Source organism: Thunnus thynnus, chromosome 20, assembly GCF_963924715.1.
Source record: "Thunnus thynnus chromosome 20, fThuThy2.1, whole genome shotgun sequence".
Classification (NCBI taxonomy): Eukaryota; Metazoa; Chordata; class Actinopteri; order Scombriformes; family Scombridae; genus Thunnus; species Thunnus thynnus.
Genome location: NC_089536.1, coordinates 16266862 through 16293841, shown reverse-complemented (window position 1 = coordinate 16293841; position 26980 = coordinate 16266862). Strand labels below are relative to the sequence as shown.

At 37.0% G+C, this 26980-nt stretch overlaps 3 protein-coding genes across 9 annotated transcripts in view; 1 reads left to right on the top strand and 2 right to left on the bottom strand.

Annotated features, from left to right (window-relative positions):
• The first annotated feature begins 155 nt into the window (after positions 1–155).
• Positions 156–3907, top strand: fgf21 (fibroblast growth factor 21). Of its 3 annotated transcripts, none has more exons than XM_067577152.1 (5): positions 156–710; positions 2626–2654; positions 2761–2838; positions 3006–3109; positions 3197–3907. In XM_067577152.1, the coding sequence occupies exons 3-5, from the start codon at positions 2778–2780 to the stop codon at positions 3485–3487; spliced, it is 456 nt and encodes a 151-aa protein (XP_067433253.1). In that variant the 5' UTR covers positions 156–710; positions 2626–2654; positions 2761–2777; the 3' UTR covers positions 3488–3907. The 3 variants fall into 3 exon arrangements, with proteins under 3 accessions (XP_067433253.1, XP_067433252.1, XP_067433251.1); XM_067577151.1 differs by having other exon boundaries at positions 156–1213; XM_067577150.1 differs by having other exon boundaries at positions 157–2654.
• A 1352-nt stretch (positions 3908–5259) lies between these two features.
• LOC137172636 (potassium voltage-gated channel subfamily A member 7-like) lies at positions 5260–10711 on the bottom strand. 3 transcript variants are annotated; one of them, XM_067577147.1, is made up of 3 exons: positions 10385–10711; positions 9428–10199; positions 5260–6979 (listed from the first exon to the last, which is right to left on the bottom strand). In XM_067577147.1, the coding sequence occupies exons 2-3, from the start codon at positions 10112–10114 to the stop codon at positions 6077–6079; spliced, it is 1590 nt and encodes a 529-aa protein (XP_067433248.1). In that variant the 5' UTR covers positions 10115–10199; positions 10385–10711; the 3' UTR covers positions 5260–6076. The 3 variants fall into 3 exon arrangements, with proteins under 3 accessions (XP_067433248.1, XP_067433249.1, XP_067433250.1); XM_067577148.1 differs by having other exon boundaries at positions 9428–10195; XM_067577149.1 differs by having other exon boundaries at positions 9428–10157.
• Positions 10712–14099: 3388 nt separating this feature from the next.
• The window catches only part of kcnc3b (potassium voltage-gated channel, Shaw-related subfamily, member 3b), a 52275-nt gene continuing 39394 nt past the window's right edge, over positions 14100–26980 (bottom strand). For 2 of the 3 annotated variants that reach the window (XM_067577144.1, XM_067577145.1), the window contains one exon: positions 14100–19352. Coding sequence is in view for 2 of the 3 variants with exons in the window: in XM_067577145.1 (XP_067433246.1) it covers positions 19339–19352 (14 nt within the window). In the remaining variant the exon portion in view is untranslated. Of the gene's footprint in view, positions 25808–26980 lie in introns of all 3 variants that reach the window. The other variant, XM_067577146.1, reaches the window with a different exon arrangement.

Below are 26980 nucleotides of genomic sequence, written 5' to 3'. Positions count from 1 at the left end.
GTATTCATAAACTGTATTATGCTACAGTTTAAGAATATATTATGTCTATTTTACTATACTTTATGACAGAATAGCCCCGTATATATTAAAACAGACATCATCTCTTCTTTGTTCGTAGTTACAGCTCTTTATTGTTATGGCTGTTATGGCATCTCATATACAACATGTTTTTGCTCAGTCAGGGTGAACTGAGCACCACAGGAGTGGAGATGAGCCAAAACAGGAAGAGGAAACCCCAGTGCTTTTTTGTCACAGCAAAGGTTATAAATAGTACAGGTGTTTTATATGCCTCACAGGTGAATAACAAGTGGTTTCACATTTCTTTAGTTATTTTGCAGCCTAAATATATATTTTAACGCAGATTTTTTAAATATCTACACATTATTTTCCAATACATCCTTTATTAACCTAGTGTTTGGAGCTAAGCTGCATAAATAAAATTCATGAAGCATACTGAAATGTCTAATTTATTCAAAATACTGTGACTCAAATTGAGTCCACTCTGATGTTTTCTACAGTGTTTTTGACATGAGCGTTGTATATACACATGATGGGGGTGGCAATGCTGTAATTTCCCGGGTCCCTGCCAGAGCAAGTCCTCCAAATTAAACAACCACACAGCTCATTTGTACCTGCACTCAAGAATGACCCACTGGAGTGTAATATGCTGCTTTCGAAAACAGGAAGTAACAGCAGCCTCCTGCAGCTAAGTCCACTTTTTGCCACTTTTTGCCATCTAACTATCTAGCCATCCACACATCCACCCAACCTGCCTCCTCCTAATAATGAAGTCATCTTATATAGATAATTATTCTGAACTGCATCTGATATATAATTACTACAGCTGCTATATGATATCTGTCACTCAAACGTAATTATAGGTCGTTTTTCGCGCTGAATTTACGACCTTTAGGGTCGTCTTTTGGGGGGGGGCAGGCTCCCAAATGTTGGAGGCTAAACAGGATAGCGCCATCTGCTGGATGAGTTCCATCTTTAAAACTGTATCCCGTCTGTATATATCACTCAGATTTTGAGCATGAAGCAGACATAACACTCCTGTCATAATTATAAACACAACATAAACATGAAAGAATACTTTTCTGTGTTTATGACTACCGTTCTGTTTGCGTCACTTTCAACGTTGCTGATGAACCACAGGCACAGGAAACATGTCTGAGCATGCCTCATCATCAAACACAACTATTTGTTAAAGGTTGTTAAACTCTCACAGATGATCCATACTTACTGTAATAACGGGGTCACAATATTTCTCTGATGTTACATTGTTAACAGTTTGGAAGCTTGATAAAAGATGTTTTAAAGTGCTTTTTTCATGATTTTCATTTGTCTGACAGTGTCACAAATGATTTATTTGACCTCAAGAATGATGGTGACAGTGTAATAACACTTAATGACATCTTAATGTAGCTTTCACACTCTTATTATTGACAAGTGAGGCACTATATTAATTAGTATGAACTGACCCCTTAGGTATCGTGTCAATGAAATGAAAGTAGGTGATGCACTCTGAGGAGAAAGTGAAGCCTCCTGGTTATGCACAGGATTTCTTAACTAGTGAATTTACAAGCTGACGTACGGCCTCTCTGGGAAATGCACAGCTGCAGTCACATAAACACTTGTCTTCTTCTTATAAACATAGTGTTTCCCTCACACATATCAAAGTAAGATAAACACAGTAAAACTCAAAATAGTTTTAGTGACTTCCACTAGTATCTGTTTGTTATTATTTATTCAGTAAATGACGCAGAGAGATATCTTCTTGCAGTTGTGAAATGTGTATTTTTTCTAACTGGAAGGGAGGGGAAACACCCTGAGTTACTGTAAGTCGTTTTATCTACACATGAGTTAGCTTATTTGCTCATATTTGTAAGTATGAACAGACAAAATAAGAAGTCTTCAAATAAACTTGGAACTTTTGACTAAAAAACTTATCAAACTTAATTTAAAAAGTGTATTACATTTTTACTTCTTGATGAGTATTGTCCTCACTGGTGCTTCTGTTTGTTTATAAACGAAAATCAATTTTCATAAATTGCACATAGACACACAATCATTCACAAGTCCTTGAATAATGTAAAATCAAGTGTTAAGATAATGGAAACAGTGGGAAACATAAAAACAATCTATACTCATTTTGTATATACTGGTTGGCTAAGATGACCTCGTGGGAGTCCAAAAACCCAACTTTACAGCAACTTTTAATGTAAACGACACGGAAGAAGCCCATACATAGTGTGAGGACACCGATCTTCCTCTCAGCACATAGTTTAATTATGTAGAAATGTCTGACTCATGCATTACTCTCACGAAGGACCTCCTTCTCCGAACTCCTTTATAAGAGCACAAAACTTGCCCTTAGAGTTTAATCTGAAAGAAGTTGCTCAGACAGAGCAAAGAATATTTCCTATTTATTTTATAAGTTCATTTTTTTATTTATTTAATTTTATATTTATTATTTATCAGGAGGTTAATTTTTTATCTCCAAATGTCTTGGTTTCCACACAACTTTTTCTCTGTTGTGCTTTCTTTCTTCTTAATCATCCCCCTTCCTTTCTCTCTATCATTTTATCTCACTGACTCCAACCCTCTGTTATCCTTTAACAGTGAAGTCAGAGAGGCGCATCTCTACACAGGTACTTTTCATTTTAGTTACTTTCAGTGTAAATATAATGCCTGTGATATATATTGTTGCTCTTAAACACCTTAAATTCTTCATTATGCTGATTTCCTTTGTTGCAGAAAATCATAGACGAGGGATGTATCTGCAGATGACCCAGGATGGGAGAGTGTCAGGAAGTGATGCTCAGACCCCTTACAGTGAGTGTTTGGCAGAAAAATCAGTAACAGACAGCATCAGTGGGCCCAATTTACCATATTTTCCTCTCAAAATATCCACATAATTCTCTGGATAATTTGAGACCCAGAAAATGGAGACCAGCAGGAGATTTATGAAGCACATCTGTTTATGTTTTCCATGTTTCCAGGTGTGCTGGAGCTGAAATCAGTTGAACGAGGCCACGTAGTCATCAAGGGACAGTCAACATCTCTGTTTCTCTGTATGGACAGCAGAGGCCGTCTGAGAGGGCAGGTAAGCAAAAAGAGCATCAACATCATAGCGCCTTGGTCCTTCCTGTCGCCTGCGGACAATTTACATCTGTTATGTTGTCATTTGCAGAGGCACTATGCAGAAGCGGACTGCACCTTCAGAGAACTGCTGCTGGCAGATGGATACACCCGTTTCCTCTCCTCACACAATGGATTTCCAGTGTCTCTGGCATCAAAACACTCTCCAGATCGACACTCAGTCCCCTTCACTCGATTCCTACCAATTAGGAATACGTTGACAAGGGTGAGTGTATCTGAACAACCACCAGACAATGAGAAATATTTCAACGTGGACTCTGATGACCTCCTTGGAATGGGCCTAAACTCTATGTCCAGTCCTCAGTTCTCAATGAACAAGTAAAGGTGAATAACACTATAGATACTAAAAGTGTCCTTTCATTGACCTGGTCAAACCTGAAGACTTGATTTTGTCATGAGATGCCAGGATATACTAAGCTGTACTGTGGTTTGGTCATTTTCAACATTTGGGGGAAACATTATTGTAATTTATTTATTTATTGTGTGTGTTGTGTGTTTCCAATGGTCTGCTTTAAGCCTAAATCATTTTAAGTTAACCTTCTGGGATTTTATGCTTTGTAGTTTGAGAGCTGTATGTTTGTGTCTGAGGAAGAAATACCCCATGTTGCAACATTGTGTTAATATTTATATGTGAGGCTTTTGGAGTTTCTCTAAAAGTCCAGTAAGATTATGTATGTACCTCTCAGGTGTGTTTCACACTGGAAATAAGTTCTGAATGAAAATAAACATATCCCAAATTTGACTTTTGTTTTTCTAAGTCCTTCTAAGCACAAGAATGTATACTGGTGCACAAATCTACTATCACTGGTGATGAGAGATTAACAGTAGGGGAGTGAGAATTAGGCTGAATATTGTGAGAGTAAGAGCGTCCTCTAGTGGGCAAATAAGAAATAATGAAAAGTAGGTGAAGTTCTCTTTTTGGGCCCTGGTGATCATTTGAGTCTTGTGTTTTTGGGTTTTAATTTGTTATAAATGTATTAAACCAATTTTCTACAATGTGTAGTGCATTCTTAGCACTTAGTTAGCATAAATTGTCTTAAGTTGTTTATTTTTAAAGTGCTTTGGTCCTTGAACTCCAGGTGACATGGACTGGAGTTGACTTGAGTCCAAGTAAAGGCAATTGACCCAAATTCTTTGAGCACAGTGTAATTTCTTTTATTCTGCCAAGAATATGTAGATCTGTTTAAACTCGCTGTTTTTTAAAATTTGTTTCTGAAATAAAAAAGGGGAGTTGAAGAGAGGTGAAAATATTTCTATTATGAACATTATTGTGTTTGACTTACAAAATCAAAATAAGTGAAGCAACACTACATCACCAGCTAGTCAGTAAATTTGATTGGTGTGACCAGTCTTTAGTTGAGATTCGTTTTAATACATTTTTTTATTCATCCAGCAGCATTAAAGGATTTGTTGATGTTGGATTTTTCCCACATAACTATTTTCTAATTTATTTAGCAGGATGAGTTTTTACATATAAAAGTTAATTAAAATAATACTGCTATACAAATAGCCCACTTCATACAAAATTACAGCAAGTTTCAGTTATAAATGTCAAAATAGTTTATCTTATATTACATGTTTTAATGTTTCCTGTGCTGCTTGACTGACTAACATTCTGTTCTCGTGATTTAGGGATCACATTTACCCTTCACTGAGCGTTAAATTAACAACTAAAACACATTATTGAAGCAGTTTACTTTCACAATGTTACATTAGTAGACATGCCTTTCATGGGTCATCACTCTGATGTTGTGGAAAGCAAGGCTTATGTGTTCCAGTGAAATCGAGAACAATGTTATTGGAAGCTACCGCTTATAACAGCTTAGTAGCTGTGGAAAAGGTCAGTCACGACCATACGAAAGTGGAACACAGATTCAGTCTGGCAGACCTCTGTGACTAAATGTTGTGCTTGGAGATGTCTAAGCAGAAAAAGATTAAGTATAATGGTTTTCTCCATTTTGTTATATTACATACACTAAAAAGTTCAGTATGTAACAGGCAAAAGTTGTTTTTTCTGTGGCATTGGTGTAGATTTAAATCTCTAAATAATCAACCACTACCATAAGCAGCCATAAAAACACAGCAAAATTAATAAAATAGAATCTTTATTAAAAACAATGAGTACATAATTAAGCAGATAAATATAGAACATTTGCAAAAGCAATCAAAACTTCCCTCTTTAACCCAAATAGGTAACACTAGTGTCATTAAGTCATTCCACAGTGTTGTATTACAGCATGATAAAGGTCATGTCAGTTGCTTCAGGTCACATAAGCCAAAACTACAAAAATGTGAACTTTGTATATTACTTACAGAAGAATGTTGAGAATGTAGGGTTGGTTTACAAGAGATCTCAATCTGTTCGCAATGACAGCTACAACTACGCTGGTATTTGGTTGAGTTTTGACGAGACATGAGTTCTATACTGCCAGTGAGCTATCTTCCACTTCAAACATTAAGGCGCAAAGTGACAAGGCTAAGACATCATAGTTTCAAGGCACAGACATTCATAAAGTCAGTTTCATCTAAAACACAAGCTGCTAGCATTAATAAATTACAGCTCATATTACATTTATACCATAACCCTGAGAATATACCAGTTGCTTACTGTAAATTATTGTTGTCTTTCTTACTTTTTTGGAAATTATATCAGAGAAAAGTTGCCTTTCAGTGACATTTGACTGGCTGGTGCTAAAATAAACAACTTTAAATAGACAAGAAAAGACCAAAAAAGATTTTTAGTAGGTATATTATATTAAAAATATTGTTATATTTGTGATTTTACTAACACAATTTGTCAGTTTCTGTTTGCCAGTTTTTCTCCTCAGGACCTGTAGACATATGAACTCTATATAATTCTGCTTTTTCCTACTGTGTCTTTGTCAAAGTGTACAAAACACACTCACCCTTCCTACACCTGGGTGACCAGTGGTTCCCTCAGATACATATTTCCTCCTCTGAACTCTGCGCTCTGCCCTGTGCAAAGTCCAGCCAACAGAGTCCCATTCAGAGGGCTGCACATGCCTTCGATGGCATAATAATCATATTCTGGATCCCTGTCCTCTTCATCTATTTCCTCCCCCCCTGCAGGCTCCTCGTCCTTCCAGGTCATGATGTGTGTGTACTCATTTCGATCTTCGCACTCAGTCTCCCGATGGTAGAAGTAGCTAAAGTTGGACACTATGACAGGCACTGGCAGCGAAATGGTAAGCACACCAGCAATGGCGCACATAGATCCCACCAGCTTCCCCCACATTGTTTCTGGGTACATATCGCCATAGCCCACTGTGGTCATTGTAACGACTGCCCACCAGAAGGCGTGTGGTATACTGATAAAGGCCGTGTTGGTGTGGTCAGCCTCTGCAAAGTAGATGGCGCTGGAGAAGAGGATGACGCCAATAAACAGGAAGAAGATAAGCAGGCCCAGCTCACGCATGCTGGCCCTCAGTGTTTGACCGAGGATCTGGAGGCCCTTAGAGTGACGAGACAACTTGAAGATCCTGAACACTCTCACTAACCTGATGACCCTGATGATGGCCAAGGATGTGGCTGGACTGGCCTCGTTGTCCTTGGCCAGCTCTGTTCCCAGAGTGACAAAATAAGGCAGGATGGCACTGAAATCAATGATGTTCATGACATCCTTGAAGAAGCTCATCTTGCTGGGAGCACAAGCAAAGCGCATGATGAGCTCAAAGGAGAACCAGCATATACACATGGTCTCCACCAAGAAGAAGGGGTCCTGGAAAACACTGGATGGAAGAGGCATGGTCTCGGATACGTTCTTTGCATAGGAGTGGTACCTGTAAAAATATTCCTGAAGTGGAGGAGACAGGACAGACAGGAAAAATATAAGATGTACTTATAAATTATAACAGAGGTATCAACAAGAATGAAAATACACAATTACAACTGTAATTTAGCTACTTGTTCTTCAAACTATAAATGAATAAATCTCACCTATATACTGTAGTTTAACATTTTGTGAAATAGACTTATTTGCTTTCTGGCTGGCAATTAGATGAGAAGATTGATACCACAAATATGAAGCTAAAGATGCAGCCGGTTAGCTTAGCTTAGCATAAAGACTGGAAACAGGGGAAAACTGCAAGCCGGGTTCTGTCCAATGGTAACAAAATTCATCTGCCATCACCTGTAAAACTCACAACTTAACATGTTGTTTAACCTTCACAAAAAGTCTAAAAACAACATTTCTTGCAATGAAATTATATAGTATAATTATATAGTATAATAGTCCAGCACATTACCCCCATAAAACATCAAATTGACATTGTAAGACTTCAGTTTTTGTGTGGATTAAACAAACAAGATATGGCATGTTAATCAGTGAGTTTTATACTATAGGTGTTGTTAGGAGGATTTTGTTATCTAGCTTATTCCTCATCTCAGGTCTTTATGCTAAGCTAAGCTAACTGGTTTCTGGCTCCAGTTACAAGTTTATGTATACTGTAGATATAGACAGATTGGTATTGCCCTTCTCATCTAACATCTTGGCAACAAAACGAATAAGCATATTCCCCAAAAAGTCAAACTATTCCATAAAATGCAGGGCAATTGCTTTTTTTTACTACTATTTTACTACTATTTTTTTATGTCATTTTACTCTACTGAGACTCCTTTCATAGTATTCTGATAACCTAGAGATAGTTCCTATAGAACTCCAGCATGTTGTCCACCATCTCATTGGTTCTCCCTTTTGGCAGCATCATAAAAGCGTTTGACATCTTTGGCTTTACATTTCAATCATAGCTGTACCGATCTCTTTTTCAGTCCACCTGTCTTTCCATCTTCTGTGTCAGTTAACATTACATTCAAGCAATGAGTAGTGGCTGTTCAGGAGGTTTAAAACATTGTACATCTAACATCAAGTTAAAAATATGAAAATAGATGACATGGATATAAGGGATCAGTTTAGTATGCAGTAATGAGCTATGTGTGATATATAAAGTTTCAGAGTAGTTTAAATAAACCTAGAGTACTCCTTATGACTTTCAGTAGCAGGTCAGTGACAGTGTTTATTACTATAGGTGGACATCTATGTGTTGATCTCCTCCAAGGGCTCTCCTAAGACTAAATATAACTCCGTGAGATCTCTGAAGAGAAACATGAGAGTGTCTCACTGCACCAATCCTCATCCATCTCCACGTTCGTCGCTATCCCATCTCCCTAGCCACTGCCGCTGTGCAACATTGCCAATGCAGTTCAGTGGGTCTACCGCTGACTTGGACACGAGTAAGTTACAGTAAGTTCCTGGCAACTCCCTTGTGCAAAGGCATCCCAGCCTAGCACAGCAGTCTTGAAGGAATGTGTTAACATGACCCAACGTATGCTGCTCATCCCGTGAGACCTTTTAGTCTCAGGTTCTAAGCCACCGGAAGGCTTTGGCTCACCTTTGCCTGTGTGTTTGGATGTTTGTGTGACCTTTTATTAACACACCTACCTGTCTCTTTACTCTGTCTTTCCCTCTTCTCCTTTTCTTTGTATTCCGGGCTCCACCCATTTCTCCCTGTACCCTTTGGCGCTTCCTGAATCCAAGTGTATCAAATTTAACAGCTGACTAAAATAATCACACCATAATCTTCCCTCAGTCACTCTCTCTCACTCTCTGGTCTGCTTCCAGACATATTGGCTAATAGTTGTACCCTTGTCAGTATTTTCCTTGTAACACACTGTAGTAGTACTCACCAAGTGTGTGTTTATCTAGACGATTGCTGTCCATCATATCACGTTTCCTTTTGATCCAAGCAGTCACACACATCCTACTCAAGACCATATATCCAGGTGGTTTTATGTGGGCTTTCTAAAAACTCAGTTTTATCTGTTCTACTAGATGTGTTTATCAAGTGTGATTGAACTGATGGGTGTGACATTGAACATAAAACCCTAGAAGTAGTAGGGTTGTTTTGCTCAAGAGAAAGAGCCTTTTAACCAACAGTAGCTTCTCTCTTATCCAATCATTTACCTTTGACATACCAACACAAATTTGTGTTACATGTTTCCTTCTCTTTCAATAAAATTCCCAGTCTTGTTCAGTCTGCTGATGTGACTTAGCTGAAGTAACTAAATTATGTGTTTAAACGTAGGATACTTAACTCATACTCCTCCCTCCTCATGCCATCCACCTAACAATCGTGAAACTTGGAAACCCTCAAATCTCTCCACCTCTTACCTTGAAAGCAAAGTTTGTACTATTTTGAGACTGCCTCCCAAATGTACAGCTTAATACTTTAATCACATTCCCTACCTCTCGTGACTCTTTCTCATTCCTGAAGTCAGGCAGTGTCTCCAAGCAGAAGATGAGGATGGACACCACAATGACCATGACACTAATGATGGCTATAATGCGTGCAGCTGACGAGGACTCGGGGTGCTCAAACAACATCCACAGTGCTTTCTGGATTTCATTGGACGGCAACGGCCTCTCCTCCTCCTTTGGAAAACCTTCATCCTCCTTGAACCGGTTCATGATTTCCTCTCCCAGCTCATAGAACATCAGCTCATCCATGAAGATGTCCAGGGGTATGTTTGCGGGCCTTCGCAGCCTCCCGCCTGACTGGTAAAAATACAGAATTGCATCAAAGCAGGCCCGGTTGCGGTCCAGGAAGAGCTCATTTCGCAGCGGGTCAAAGTACCGTGACCTCCTTCGGGGATCACCGAGCATGGAGTCAGGGAATTGGGCTAAGGTGCGAAGTTGAGTTTCATAACGCATTCCTGAGACATTGATGGCCAGTCTTTCACTCAACGCCCATCCACTCCTCCATAGAGACGCAGAACGCCGTCTGTCCTTTTTCTTCTCTTTCTCATTCCCTTTGATCTCCTTCTCTCCCTTTTCCTCACAGTTTAGCTGGTTCTTCATCTGTTTATCTTTCTCTCCATTGTTTTCTTTCGTCCTACTTCCTCTTTCATTGTCCTGATGGTCACTGCTGTCCATCCCTGTGTGTATCCCAGGCAAGGGAACTCTACAAAATTCTCTCCTGAAAATTGGAGGAACAGCTGGATTTATAAGCAAACCCTTTCTGAAAGCAGAGTAATGGTTCAATCAGTGGATACTGTGGCATAAACATAGACATTCACCAAAATTTGCTAAAATTTCTTTGAAATGTTATGTAACAAAATGTATTCAGAAGGTGAACTGTGGATTACTAACCCTACCCCCAAGCAATGTTAGTGCCCAGTTAGTGAGAGGAAAGCATTTACTCACTACGTGTAAAAGAGCTGTTGACAGAGACTAATGGCAGGATGAAAAATCACATTGTTCGTCTCCTGTGGCTCATCACGTTGTTTGTCTGTTGATCTGTCATCATGTCCGTCTGTCATATACACAAAGTCGTTGCTTGGCTTTCTTTCTTTGACGGACACTCCAAAGGTCCGCTGCCAGTCCAGCTAAACTCTCTGGCCAGGTTGTACACAAACTGTGCTCCCAGTTGTTTGCTCAAAGAACATCCACGATCATGTCCTGTCCCTTACTGCCTCACGTTGTCTGTCGCGAAATTTTTGGGGAATGCTGTCCTGTTGAAATTCAATCTCTGCTAGACCCCTCCGACCCCTCCCTGTCCTTTCCCTCCATTTCAGCTATGGGGCAAGACAACCTTCACCCTCCCTATCAAATGTCACCTCTGCCTGGCACTGCCTGGCGTTACCCTCTCTAACAAGCATGGCACTCTGGCTGACAGAGGTCCCTCGCTGTCCTTTATTAACTCAAAATTATTTGATTTTAATGTGATTTTTTTAGAAATAAAAACAGTGAAACAAACAGGCCATTGTTTTACAGATAAGCAGTAAATATCTAATGTTAGATTGCTATGTAATTGCTAATTTTGCTAAATTACTAGCAAGTATATGGATCAGTTGAAATTAGTTTGCATTATTATGAATTAAAAGGGATTTATACTTATTTTCAGACTAAACAAACTTTGATTTATATAGATTGTCTATATGAAGACAATCACAATCACATGATAACATGACATTGCATTTACTAAGATAATTAAAGTAAATAAAATAATGGGTTACAGTTATGTTTGCAGAGCTTATATAAGATATAAAAATGTTAGAAAAAATGACTTGCCCTCTGTGTGGCAGTGGCGCCACATCTACAATTTATGAAAAAGTTTGTAATTAACCCTGCTTTTTAAAATTGTCCAAAAGGGAGTTATTAAAACTTATCAGCACCTCATAAACTGCAAGAATGCAGTTGGTCACTACAAGCAAGTCAACATTAGAATACACCACCACTAAACATATGAATTATTTTTAAGAATCTTTCAACACATTGTTTAATCACCAAATAGTAATGTATTGTTGTAGGAACAGGAAAAAAACAGCAAAGGCCCTAAAACTGCGCCAATAAATTTTGACTGCTCCATTTGCTCGTTTGTTATTCTCCCAGATGCAGTGTGATTAGCAGCTGTGGCACTGTTGTACATTTCACCTTAAACGTTAACTTTGGCAGCAGTAACCAGTAATCCAGACTAGACTAATGAGGAGTAATAGGAGACTAAATTGAGTCAAATAGTAGCAAATGTATTATTATTATTATTATTAACAATCACTAGAGGCAATCAAGACTACAAGAATGTATTACTGGGTAATGGGCTCACTTTTATGATCTATAGCAACACAATGATCAGTATATGGGTAATGCAGGTTTTATTTAGCTCTGTCATATTTCTCCCCTTCTGTCAGGGACCATTGATGTTTGCATTCAAAGAAAACTGGACCCTTTACCATCACCCCCAGATTGTGATCAGCTCCTGTCAGTCTTTTCACTGTTACTGATCCCCACAGGACTGCTGTGTATCACACAACATGCTTCAGCAGGAAGTCAACTACCACCTGCACCTTGGAGGACTGAATTTCAGGTACCGTTTATTTTGATGGTTACCATACAAAAAGGCAAAATAATATACATGCTACAAATATACAAAATAGCATGAATATCACTTATCTTTTGGGCATAAGTTCTAATTGGCATGAGCCTGAAGGAATCTTTGTTCAAACATCTGTTTCAAAAACTTATTATTGAAATACTGTACGGTGAATCAAGGTACAGCTGTCTTCTGCAGTTTAAACTATAAATCATTGGTCTGTCATAAGGTATAAAGCAGTAAATAATATGAGATTAAAATAGGCCAAAATTTGGTTAAAATATTCTTTCAGTGGTGACATAAATATGTGATCAAAGGAGTTTTTCGCATTGCATAGCTATCGCTTTCTTATAATAATATTAATATTATAACTTATAATAGAATTTGGGGTAAAATTTGGCATGGAGAGAAACTGTTTTTTAATTGAAGACTAATACTACCAAATGTTCAGTTCATTTCAAGTTTGAGTTTAAAACAAAACAAGAATGTAACTGACAAACAAAAACCAAACAAACAAAGACTAAATCAACTTTTCAATCAGATTTACTGTTATCAGTCTTTGCAATAGTCTGAGATCTTCATCCATCTATCTGAATCCACCAAAGCAGACATTACTGTGTGTTGCCACCAGAGGGAGGTGATGTTTTGGCACAAAGCAGAAAAAAACTGACAGAGGCCTTTGCCGACATTTCCTCATTGCTGCCTTCAGTCACAGTGAAAAAACACTGCATACTGGGCTGCTACATTACATTTGATCACGTGTAATGTCATCAAATGATATAACTCAGACAGCTTACTATGGAGTCTGATGCCCATGCGTGTTAATGTGCTTATAAAATAAGAGTGTATACAGGGGGGTGGAAATCAACAATATATGAATATAAAATATTAATTAAATGCAGCAAAGAAATCCTCTAGTTCTTTCATGAGGAAAGGATGTGGAAATCAACCACAAAATGTAAAGATTGAGTGACGTGTTCAGCATCATAATCTATGACAGTAGTACAGGTGCCTCTGGTTCGGTAAAATGGCTTTACATTGTTTGGCATTTAAGCATCTATGAAAAGCAATCATGAGACACTGTGACTCCCATGAGATGGCTGCCCATACAACCACAGTTTCATCACCATGAAGAACAGTTTGAAGCTGACTGTGGGTATCCATAAGTAGAAAACAGATGACTCATCAGACCACATTACTATGTGACCCTTATAGCAGCCTTTGGGTCTATGACTTTACTATGGATAAGATCAATTTAACAAACAGCAGCCATGAAATTCTTTTAATTTCCTGTCATTCAGCAGGTATTATGTTATGAGCTTCAACTAGCCACCACTGTCATCATTTTCAAATCTTTTCCTCCTTGCCATAAATTATTTTGTAATTCTGATTTGGTTTCTTCAAAATTACCATGACAATTTTCATTTTCTCCACCTGTTTTGCTCCCTTTCCCCAAATCTTCAAATTTGTTTTTGGTTCCAAGAAATAAAATTATACTGTATCATTTTCAGTTACAAAATCTTACAGATCCTGATGATTCTGACATGTAGTTGGTGTTCAGTTTCACAGACACTGAGTTACAGTTAGTTATTTGATATGATATCAGGCGAGAAGGAAGGCACTTACTGTATATTAGCTCACCATTCTCAAATGTCACGACACTGTTACAGTTGACCTCAAAATTATAGATCACCATTATGTGACAAGTCTTTATTTTAGAGGCTCGAAATGGCTCAAATGCAACCGGACAGCTTCACCTTCTTGGAAACGCTGGCTTGAAAATAAACCAATATCCTTAAAACTTCCAGTCACACAAATTTAATGTGTCATCTTTCACTTTCTTGGAAGACTTTGGATTTTTCATCGTGTTCTTACATCAAGTCAGATTATATCAATCACTGTATTGTGGTAACCTGTTCCTGACAGGCTGATGAATAGTGTTAACTGTGACAGTCAGTACAGAATGTTATAATATCAACCTAATTCAGTCAGTATGCACAGGAGTCCACATTTCATTGGTTAGAAGTCTGAAACAAACCGGCACACCGCTGATGTCAGTTTTTCATTTATTTTAACTTCATTTCAATGATTTTTAAGCAATTTTTATGTCTCTGAAAAAGCATCTCATGACTGTTAATCAGTTATTCATTCAAGCTGCTATGGAGATCGGTTCACATTAGATCGCATTGACATTCATACATTTTAAGTCTCAATAGTAGAAATATGTTCAATTATGACACTTTATTGATATGTTTCTATTTTTTCTTCAAAATATAAAAAGATAGATCATGAACATTCCATTGAAATATACTTTATACAGTTCTTGATGAGTTGTTCTTTGTGTTCCAACATTTCAAAAATAAAATCCGGCATAAGTCACAACCAGATACTCCAGTGACCACCTCTTCTCCCCATTCACTCTCCTACTAAGACCGCAGTACAATGGACTAGTACCTAAGTCTGTTTTATACTATTTGGTGGCATGTGGAATGAACATAGATCTTTTATCTTTGGAAATCTTATGTTAATGCATGGTGTTAGTCTGTAATATAAGATGTATAACTTTTGTGGTGTTAATCACATTATTTCTGATCAAAATAATATTGTATATTAGAAAAATCAATTTAGTATGATAACATTTCCTCTAAAACAACTCTGGTCTCATCATTTAGTAAAATGAAATATATATATTTTTTAGATAGTGTGATTGCTAAGTCACTCTATGGAAAGCCATAAAGCCACTACACATGTGGTTGCAATCATCTGGACTGATGACAGAACATCTGTGTCTCAGGGAGCATACAGTAAGTGTCGATCAGTGGCATTCGTGGTGCAGATTGCATACAGTGTCCTCAGCTGAACAAACAAAAAAACGTATTAAACAGAAACAGGCACATAAAGAGAAAATGAATAGGATGTCATTGAGTATGTGTCACCCAGACATAACACCTCCCGTACACCTGGAGAGGACATGTCATAATATTATCACTACACATAGTAGCCTTCCGGTTAACAGTGGCACCTACTTACTATGTAAAGCATTTTGTTCTTTTGGTTATGTGAATGGTACACAGGAAATCCTGAACAAATTTATAACAGATTGCAAGAAAAATAAAACAGACTTAGCACTCTCAACATTGTAACTCATTCTGTTCAACATGACTAAATCAAATGGCAGTATTATGCAATAGAAAAGGAAAGACATCTTTTTTTAGCCTGGCATTGGCAGAGCAGTCACAATGTAGAGAATGGAGAAATGGCAAACTCAACAGTGAACGACAAGGAAAGAAATTTAAAAAAAAAAAAAGTACTTGGCCTTAAAAACACACGCAGCTGGGTGAAGCACAGGGGGTTTTTGCAAGTGTGCGCACCATTGCTAGAAGTTTACCTCTGAAATATTCATAAACATCTTTGTGACCATCGAAGCCATAGTTGCTGAATGCCTTCCAAAATGGGAACTGAAATCAGAGTTTCAAAAAGATAAGGGACCAAAACAAAATCCCACAGACCATTTTTGCAAATAGACAAAAGTTCTAGACCCTGTAAAACCAGTGTAGACTCGACAGAATTCTTGAATAGTCTCTGTAGTCTACATCACACCACTGAGTCTCATATACTGGTGAGCCTCCAACTGCAATGTACTAGGAATGGACAGAAGACCATTCAGCTGCCTGAGCTGAGCCCTGGACCAGCAGGGCCTGAAACTCACTTGGATTACCAAACCAAAGATGAGGTGCTTGAAGTGCACTCAACAATGAGATGCCTTTTTTAAAAATTTTTATCAAGACTTTTTTTTTTTAAGATCAATCTCCCCTCGGTGGACACTGGTATCTCTCATCCTCTCTTTCTCACAACACTTAAAAGTACTTCACTGACATCATTTTGGAAGCTCTGGGTCTCTTTGATTGGTGCTTACATGACTGCGTTGTGTGCTGTAATGAGCTGCCAACAAGCCAGCTGGATGACGGTAACTCCATGGACAACGACGGATGCAAGACCTGACCATCTAAAAAAAAAAAAAAAAAACCCAACAAAAATAACAAAAGACGAGCTACCGCTACACACTCATGCTGACACCGTGAGTGCGAGTAGTTGTCAGTTGCCTCTCGGAGGAAGACGTTTCTGCTCTACGACACGGCACAGTGTTCATAGTTATCAGGACTGGATTCATGACAAACAATGACAGGAGGCTAAGGGGATATGTCAAGGCTCTGTTCCCCCCTCGAGAGATTATCAAGTCATAATGCATGCGTTTTTTACACATCACTGTGAGGTGTTCACATTATCGTTGTCTATATACTAGAATTTATTATGTTAGAAAGAAAATAGCAAAACACCTACATCCACACACACCATCAACACACCTGAGTCCTTTAAACCACATACAAACTTTGGAATGGCAGTTGGTTCCATGCAAACCTGAAATCTCTCTTGACTGTTCGCCAATATAGTATCTCTCATAATCTTTTGTTGATCTTTTTTTTTTTTTTTTGGATATCCTGCGCTTGTACTCCCATTTTTCTCTTTAGGACTAGTGGAACAGAACTGCCTATCCCAGCAAAATCCTGCCATGGGACATCCAAGGCCTTTACAAATCTCTTTAACACTGAGGCGTTGAAGATACTCCCGAGGTTCTCCGTTTGCCCTGCTACAATCATGTGACAACTCTTGTATTATTGCCAAAGAAAAAAAGCAAACTATGAGTATTTAATCAAGCAGTCAAAGTATGGAGAGCTGTTGTTTTACAATTGCTGCTGTTGCTGCTGCTGCTGCTGCTGCTACGGTAGTTGTGCAAATGATTCAAGGAGGAAAACATGGACTTTGTGATTAACAACACACATCCTTCACACAAATGCTATAGTTTGGCAAAGTCTTGAATGATCGCTGTTGATAGGATGGTTAGGAAATATACTGCTTAATGCATTACAAAGTAAAATCTATGGCAGCGGTTGAAAACCCTGGAATGAGGAATGTAGGGCAGTAGTAGCAGAGAGATTTCATCAAACAAAACATAGTTCAGGGTGTACTTTGCGAACATACATGTTTCAATATTCACATTTTTTTTTTTTTTTACTTGTCAAAACAAAATATAGCTCTTCTCTTTCATTATAATCTTTTTTAAAACATTAATTGCATATAACATTTTTTTAATTCATTTTATATATACTTTTTTGTATCTCTAGCACCCTTGTCTTCAACTAAGGGCTTGCAGAAAAGACAGTCATGCAAAGTAGTCATGCTGGTAAACAAAGTTACAAAAATGCATTATCTTTTTTTTTTTCTCATTTGTTTATCTCAGCGTCCGTCCTTTGTCATCCCCGTGTCTTTATAAGCAAGAGTCTGTCGTTTCTCATTGTCTTTCAAAAAAACATTTTTTCCAGTGCTTGTGGGGAAAACAACTTCTCTTCACCCCCCACCCACAAAATAATCGCTTCCCTTCTTTTCCCAGGACTTTGACTCCATTTCATGATGCCAAATTTTCTATTCACATTTGCATCTGATTTTTTTTTTTTTCTCCTTCCTTCCATTCTGGACCGTTTTTCTGCTCAGAATCTGCCTCCGAAGCCATGGATAGTTGATTTGTTTATCAAAATATAGATTTGTTCTCTTTGTACACTTCCACTTGCTTTACTCTTGGTCCATTTCTTTTCATTTTCCCCTTTGCCTAAGGGCTCCCCTGATGGGCCATCCTTATCTTGACATCGACTTACCAGTGAAGCAGTCGTTGGCAGCAAGAGGTACAAGATAGAGATGGGGCAGTACGCATCTGGGGATTCTTGTGCCTTATTGGCAGTGTAGGCCTTTGTGTTCGGGGAACGTTTATCTGATTGGTCCCTTTCAAAAATGATAACATAGAATTTACAGCTAATGGACAGTTTAATGTGATGTAAAAAGTGTCCTTGTGGCAGGGTTGTCCTTTTCTTTGTAATTTAGGTAGGCCAATATTCCTCGTTATTGACGAAAGACTGACAGCTGTCTCTAGGACGGTCTCCTTGAGTCTGTTTTCTCCCCATGACGGAGCATTGTGTCAGCCAGACATGGGAAAAATACTTGTAATATTTAAATGTGCATAAGGGGAGGGGATGCTAGTGGCAGTTAAAGGAGCGAGTATTCAGTTCTTTTAGAGGAATGACTTTGTACCATACAGAGAAAATGGCAAGTATTAGGGCGAGTTCTTCACCCCAAATGGAATATTTCTCCTAATCTACAATACATTACATAAGGTCATCCAGCAAGTGCATGCTACAGGACCTTTGGTATCCCACATGTAAGTACATGAGAGATAAAGAAATGTCTTTTTTCCACCATTTTCTCTTGGTGAATATTTCAGGTGAGTCTAAATGTACAGTGGAAGCTGTACATGACCTGTTGGAGCTGATGCTACATGTGCTTCATTTGTTCAACATCTGCTTTTGATTATCTCATTACTTGTGGGGAGGGCAGTGTTTCAGTCTGATAAAAGTGAATGGAAGACATAGGTTCAGTGGCAAACATGACTGCTATACAAGTGCTAAACTTGAATGAGGGACTTTAATATGGGTCTTGTTAAATACTGTGCATTTGCGATTTCACTGTTTGTATTCAGTGCATCTTTTTTTTTTTTTTTTGGAATGTCAAGTGTTTTAATGAGTAAGACCAATCCTTTGTCTCTCATGTACTCAATATATTTTTTTTCTTCACTGAAAAGGAACCCAAGAGGAAAATGACATCTAAAAGATCATTTGAATGCATAAATTCCTCTCTCTTCGAACCATTGATGGATTTAAGTCAAGTTATTTCCCAGCCAACAAATGCTACAATATGTTAGCAGAGATGCTACATTGTTCATTCAGTCCTTTGTGAAGACAAGTGTTTTTCGGAAACTTGTGAAGATGCTCAGTTGTTCAGCACTGTAGATGGTACTGAGTTGGTCATCGTACAAGATGGCGAGTATGATGTTGTCGGAGTGATGTCATCTGGAATGTGTAATCAGGAGTCCTTTTCTCTCCCAAAGTGTGTCAGTGCAATGCTCAGTCAGTTTGCCGAAAAAAAAGGGAAAAAAATAGGTCTGTCAGTCAGACAGTTGTCAAAAATGTGGTCGGAGTTCCGAGAGGCTGCTTTGGTAACAACGTGAGGAGCTGACCATGTGATTTTTTTTTTAAATTCATGATTAACCTCTGGTCTCTCTCTTGTCACCCCAAAGATCTCCTTTAAACTGTCCATCCATGTCACACTTGTCGCTTATGTGGCTCCTGCCGCAATTTTGTGTTTACCGGTTACTGACTCCTCATTAGAGAGAAGGCGAATGCTAGAAACTTAACACTGTGAAGACAAGAACAGAAATCCATTAATATTCAGTCTCAGATAATAAACTTAATATGTAAGAAAATTCTGTTCAGTGAAATTGAAACTTAATATTACGAGTTAGCACTTGTATCTAGATTGGTTTATAGCAGTGCTCAACTAATATAAACCAATCTGTGACATAAATTGATGATTTCTCTCATATTTGGAATTTGCCAATCACATAAATTTTCATTACACAGTTTCTATTTCAGTTATGTACAATACAGTAGGGAAGTAATCAGAGATTACCATTACCTGTAAACTGCTGGTTAACTGTGCAAGTCAGAATAAAGTGCACGAATTTGAACTGTAATGACAACTCTAGTACAACTACAATAACAGTCTATCTCAAACATACAGACAAAAAGTTAGCACATAAGTTATTCCTGAATAAGAAAAATAAAGAAATGGTGATCATATTAGAAAAGCATACATGTACAATAGACTGAATGAAACAAACTGCCAGCCAGCTGACCAGCACCATCCTCTCCACTCTGCCAGCAAACATAGTCATCATCTTGACAGGAGTAAAGAATGTACAGAAAATTTCAAAGCGAATAAGATTAGGTGATAGGGAGATCCTCCATTGATGTGTGTGTGTGTGTGTGTGTGTGTGTGTGTGTACATGTGCAAACACTTTCATTTAGATGATATGTACACCTCATGGAAAAACACATTTTTGACAGATGGACACACACAAACATACTCAATGCTCTTCATGGAACATTTTCACATTTAAAAGAGAAATTATTATACAGTATTTTCTGAAGCAAATGTTGGAATTACACATTGAGCTGACACCATGTCAGGAGGCTTAACCTCCCCTCTCAACTTCAGCTATGCATCATGCAAACACAGGTGCTAATTCAAGAAAATGTTTGCCAACAACAGCAGACTGAGCTGTTTTTCGTTCATTGCCTGTAGTTATAGCAAACAATTCTTGTATCACATGTGCTGGCATCATACATTATTTACTGGGAGATTAAACACTTCTGTTGTGGTCTCACCAGCGTAAGTATGAAACATACATCAACCCACAATACAAACATTCTCCTTTATTGCAGCCACATTAGCTCCTTCCGTCTGCTCTTCGTTTCATCTTCTTCTGTCAATTTCCACTGTGTAGCTGCAGTTTTCTCCAGACAAAATCTCTTTGCAAGACAGTTCTGGATTTAGTCAACTGAGAGAAAAGGCTCTCATACATCTTACAAGAGATTGTGAATTACATTATGAGTAACAGGCACCCATTAATCTAACCCACCATGGCTGTTCACCCATTAAGCATAGGCTGTCTAATTGTATTAAAAGAGTATTATTAGAGAGCTTCTCCTAATGTCAGATGCATAAAACTATGTAATTTCCAAAATGTGTAATGTATGCACAAAATCAGAAGTAAGTTAATATGTCCTGCATGTCTTTTTCTTTACATAATCCATAACTGGATACTGACACATTACTATTTGTTTGGACTTAAACCAGACTTTCTGTCTTTGTTCTGGCAGCAGTAACACAGTGAAACAGTGCCAAAGCAGCCTTTGTGTTGCTACACATATCCATTATACACTGGTATTGTAAATCATACCAGCTCATTGATTGATGACACAACTAGGTCAAAATTATGATCCAATGTACGTTATTCTTATTCCCACATTACAATACAATATAGCTAAAAATATGTATAGTACTGTACTGATAGAATAGAGATCTATCCTGTAAAAAGGATGTTATATAAGGCACTCTGAGACTACAGAGGCTTTTGTGCTTAAAAGAGCAAAGCTCCAAATAAATGTCTCTTTAACATTATTGTTCCTTTTTTTATATTGCTGTATCACACTCAGCTCAGCACTATATTAAACCTCTATGCATGCTGTAAAGTTTGCCTTGAAGTAGTCATTTTAACAGCACATTCTGTATATCATGTTTATAAATGACAGTTTCTTTGTGGAAAGTATGCATTATTTCAGTACATACTGTATATTATTAATATATCTGGCCCCTGGTGTCAATTAAAGGAATAGTCCAACATTTGGAGAACTTTTTTGCAACAAGAGGATTGATAGCTTTACAGTTAGTTTGCAATGGTACATACTAATGACATAATACAATTTGTTTAGTGGACGTTACAAGCTAGTTTTACCATGAAAGCAATGCCATATACTGTAAATGCATCATAGCAACATACACTGGTTTAACTGGTATAAGTCTTCTGATTGCACAAGTTACACTCAAACAGCGTTTGTGAAAAACAATATTTCTTAGATAACAGAATTTCCTCTCAGAAATCGGCATTGTACTTCAACCACTAGAAATTGGAGTCAGATACTTGGTGTATAAACATTTGTAGCCAATAAAGCTGATTCTGATTACACCAGTGGTCATTACAGCTGAATTAATAATGTTATGCTTTAAAAATGGCCATATGATGTGGAAATGGTGGAGTAAAATTAAAAAAAAAATGCATTTATATATAGCAGAGCGTCAGGGTTTCTCAGTATGTGGTGTAGTTAGGTTAGTTTAGCACCTCATTAAGCAAACACCTTTCTGATGACAGACATATTAAATCATTCAACTCTGCTAGAAGCAGCTGCTATGAAACTTCGTGCCCCACACACAAAGTATACAAAGATATATTAATTTCATATGACTTTAATGTATTCTCATGTGTAGATACAGATATGTACATATTCAATAATAACCACTGACCTATTAAGCATTGCTTCAAAGGTATAGCTAGTTAAATCTAGCTAGTTTAAATTAACTCCTAAATTGACATCAGAGCCTACAGGGGCCTCATAGAGGCACTTACAATATCTGCCTGTTTTGTTTATTCAAACAATGTTTACTTCAGAGTGTCCTAGGTGATTTGCATTGGTCACAACTATGTGATATGACTCTTTATACTCAACAGAACCACAGTTATGACATTCCTCAGATTTGTTTTGATACAATACAAATATGCACATATTAACAAATACAGTAATTCTACAATCATAAATGTTAAAATTAAAATGAAGGTGTATGAGATTATGTCATTCCTCTCACCCCATGTCAGTCAATTACAGCATTAAAGAAAAACATTCCACTGCAGGAATACAGTAAAGAACAGATGGACATTTTCCTTGACTGTAACAGAAAATGTACATTCAAAATAAAGTAATGTGCAAATTGTAACATCCACATTGTGGAATAATTTAAAGATAATGCAGTGTGCATGTGCGCTAGAAGGTTTACTGGGGTTTTGACCACTGAGAGAAGTGATGCTAACAAAAAATTACAGAGTATTCAGGTTTCTGATGTACTGGACTGACATTAGCTTTGAGGATTAAACCCAGGCCAATCAATGTGTGTCATTGTACACTTTACTCATTATATGTCTAAAAATGTTTTTCTGAAAGTTAGATCAATTTAAAAACATATTATCCCAGAGTTTCCTTACCTTTAAATGTACAAGTTCAGGTTGATATAACACATTGCCAAATGCTTGAAACTCTGCATGCTGTTTCAGATATTTTCAGACAACACGAAATTATTATAATTTTTTGATCATAATGGTGTAATGAAACAATATTGAGCAATAGCACAACCATTAGCAACTTGAGTCTGAAAATATGTGCAATGGCCTTCAAAAACCCGTATCAGACAAAGTCAGGCAAGCATTATTTCTTGCAGCGACTGTGTGGTGGGATCTACCCGACATGAGACAACTTTTACAAACCTCTCAAACTGCAGTCGACAACAGATTCAAGCAAACATTCAAGTGATGTTATCGCTTTCAATACTGCATGTCTAAGTTCTCAAAGTTTAGTCTGGAAGCACATTGATTTTTAGACAAAATGGCAATCAGGACCATTGATTGTGACAGTAAAATAGTGAAATGAGGACCAGACTCTCTAAACAAGTATAGAAGTACTTGTTGGATCTAAAGCACTTACAGTTTTCCTCATGATCTCACTCTTACTACATTTCTGTTCGTTAAACAACTTAAAGACAGTTTAAAAGGACATTGTATCTTTTTTGACAAATGTTATTTTTAGACAATCAGTGGTACAGAAAAGTCATTCCTTACAATGAAATACACATTACTAGTACAAGTGAAAAAAAAATATAAAACCATTACAAAACTAAAACAAGTAAAAATGGCAGCTACAACATCAAAAAGTCTAAAAGACCAGTAAGACCACATTGACTTGAAATCAAACAAATGACAAATGGCTCATGTCATCGTAATACTTTTTTACACTGGAACAGCTAAATCATAGTTAAGACTTCCTAGTGAGTCTGTGCATTTCTAAGATTAAAAATAGATCTGCATATTTACATATGCACAGCATGTTTTCCAGCATAAAAGTAATATTGCATGTTTATTGCATATGTGAATGTGTCATTATTTTATTTTCTTTACATATTTTTTGCTTCACTTTTAACATAATTATATCTATTTTCATGTAAGGATGGCAGTCTGAGGAAGGACATCAGTTAATAAAAAAAGATATGAATGTTTGACTCTTCACATTGTATTATAACACTGTCTTATTATTTTTCAAACATTAACCAACAGATTGCATTTGGTCATTTTATTACTGTTTAAGGTAACCATTTAAAACAAAACCTTACGCTAAATCATATTTTTAAAAAACATAAAAAAGTGAAAAACAAGCAAAACAGATATTTAGAAAAGCTGAACATCTTTGTTAGAGATGTGTTTGATGGGTTGGTCTCACATGATCAATCTGTTCATGATTTATAATATAATCTATGTTTTATGCCAACATGCAAACTAATTTTTTAAAGATTAGTAAAATAACATTAACATATAACATAATGCTTGTTGGTAAAGTGCTTGTATTTGTTTTAACTATATAATTAAATATGTGGTCATCCATATCTGATGTTTCGGGTACATTTACTGTAGTTTACTGTTGGAATTTTTTTGCGGTTTTCTAAATACTTTAATTTTTTTTTCAATTCGGAGCAAAGTGTAGACCTACAACATATTTCGTTAACATGGCTGCCCTCATTTCTTTAAAGGTCCATTCAGTTCATTTACTGGTACTGCTGAGATCTTCAGCTGCCCTAATGTTAACAATTAAGGATATAATTACCCCCAATTTAAAACTTAATCTAAAACTAAAATTGCACTGAATCTGATACTTTACTTGAATCCACTGGATTGATAAAATCTGGATACACTAATCAAAAGTTTGTCCTGTAGGGACATTTTACACTCACAGCAAATGCTAGAGGCAAGTGTACATTAAGCATTTGTAGCTGTTCTGTGCATTCGAATAAGACATTGGAATAAATTTATGTTTATGTCAATATTTTTGTTTTTGAATATGATTGTTTCAAATACATATAATGATGATTAATAACATACTTGCAGCTGTCAAGTAAAATGACTGAACAGACCTTTAACTGTACACTCTGAGGTAACAGGTGCATATGTGGGATCCTAACAGCAGTGCAATAAAATAAACTATAATTTTCAAAACTCATGTTCGGCTGCACAATTGAGATAGCTCTTACGGTACAATACTTGTTTCCTTGTTTTCTTTTAATTTAACCTAAAGTTGTTTCTTTTTCCTACTTTTGACATCACTTAGCTTTGCTGTGAAAACTATCAACATAAATTGTCCAACGATGTCACAATAAGATACAAAATTAAGTGTTGATACTGAGACTTATAGAGGCCGAGTCTGTTCTTTTAGAGAGAATTACCAAAATTATGTCTACATTGTACATACATTAATATTCACAATTGACAGAAAGTAGAAACCTATTCAACATCAATCTAATCTATAAATGTATTTTTGTCTTTGGCTAAATGAACTGAAGTATCTGGTTTCATGGTCATTTCTCTGGACAGTAATGTGAGCTCAGTTTTGTTTGGTCCAGAAAACACAAAAATGGATGTCCATCTACACACTTAGTTCTAAGATTTAAAATGTAACTGTGCACATTTTCGTGTTTTTTTTTTATTAACCTTTGATACTATTTCATTTACTAACCAGTAACCAATTGGTTTCACATTTATTCTAATAATTTAAAATAATCTTTAAAGCTAAAATTTTTATTTGACCCCATCAGCTAACCTGATACATGCATCATAAACCATTGGATTCACAAGACAAGAGGTCATTCTTTCTACATTCAAGTTGATTTTATCTTATTGCTATTGTTTCTGCACGTTGTACAATCCAAATAGAGGCTTCAACGCGATCCGTCCGTAGCCTATCCACTGCATCTTTTATCATCCAATCATGAACATCCTTTTTGCTACAAAATGGAGGGAATGGGGGAACGACAGCGGCGCAGCGGTCCTGGGGCCTCATAGGTTTCAAAAGGTGGGCTAGTGATAGGAGCGAGCCGCAGTGATGACCCAGCCATTCCCGATATGTTATTGAGACTGCGAGATTTCTCATAGCCCGTTGCTTTAAGGAAATAATTTTAAACATTGATTGATTCATTAGATATTGTGTGTTATTGTTTTTATTACATATGCAAATAAAATAAAAGGAAATCATAGTTGAAATGTTTGGGCATGTTATGATAAATTCCCCATAGACAGGTGGTTTGTGATGAAGGTTGCAGAGTATTTAAACATGAACATTAGGTTTGAGAATTCAAAATGAAAAGAAGCACATAAGTGAAGAGAATAAAGTAAGGATAAGAAATTGAAGATGTTATGAAATCATAAAGACATATAAAGGACAGACGAGGACAGACACAGACAAGACACACAGGACAAGACAAAACAAGAAAATGCGAGTTATGATATGTCTTTTTTTTCAAAACAGAAAAGCAAAAGATACTTTTTAATATTAAGAAATTGAACACCTACAGAAGGCCTATTGAATAAAGCACCCAACATTTTATTATGTGAAGCCTAATGTGCAATGTTCAGGTGTTTTAGACAACTAATCGGCCAAACAGTTTAACACAAACAGCAGCAAATACGCAGATATCACTGATACAGTGTAGGAGTTGACCACGTGAAGTTTTGAGGTGAATAAGCTTACAGAAATACCGCTAACAAAATTATGCATAATCATTTATTGCTTTGTATTACACTTCATAAACAGAATCTGCTTTTGGTTCCTGTAAACTTCAAATGGCCAACTCAAAAACGCCCTCCCTGCAACATTTAAAAACACCTTCTACCCCCGGTAATCCTATAATGGAGATCAGTACACGTTGTGTTTACAGTGGGAAATGACACATGGTTAAAAAAACGATTTAGTGACAAAATATAGTTGTGCAAGTGTTGCACTGATGTTTACAACAACCAATTATTTAAAAAATAACACATTGGCCTTTGTGTCCTTTCCCGCTGTAGTTTTGGTGTGTAACACAGCATGCAGATGTTGAATTCCCCCTGTAGGAAGCAGCAACAGAGAAGGTAGTGCTGTGCTTATGGAGCGTTGTTGCATCAGGTGAAGTGAAAAACACCATTAGTAGGCAGCCCTAACAATGGCTCTCTGACCTATAATGGGTGGAGTTTAACAGTTTTATCAGAAATGTCTTATAGTAGCTGAAATTCAATTTGATTTAAATGCAATAAAACTGTAATCCTAATAGTTTGCAGCAAGTCATATTGTGCATTT

Excerpts from the sequence above, each read along its gene's own strand:
- fgf21 (XM_067577150.1), top strand. The coding sequence starts at position 2,507 with ATGTCTTGGTTTCCACACAACTTTTTCTCTGTTGTGCTTTCTTTCTTC. Across the intron at positions 2,655-2,760 it reads AGAGGCGCATCTCTACACAG|AAAATCATAGACGAGGGATG; the intron begins GTACTTTTCATT and ends CCTTTGTTGCAG. Across the intron at positions 3,110-3,196 it reads GAGGCCGTCTGAGAGGGCAG|AGGCACTATGCAGAAGCGGA; the intron begins GTAAGCAAAAAG and ends TGTCATTTGCAG.
- LOC137172636 (XM_067577147.1), bottom strand. The coding sequence starts at position 10,114 with ATGGACAGCAGTGACCATCAGGACAATGAAAGAGGAAGTAGGACGAAA. Across the intron at positions 6,980-9,427 it reads ATGAGAAAGAGTCACGAGAG|GAATATTTTTACAGGTACCA; the intron begins GTAGGGAATGTG and ends CCTCCACTTCAG.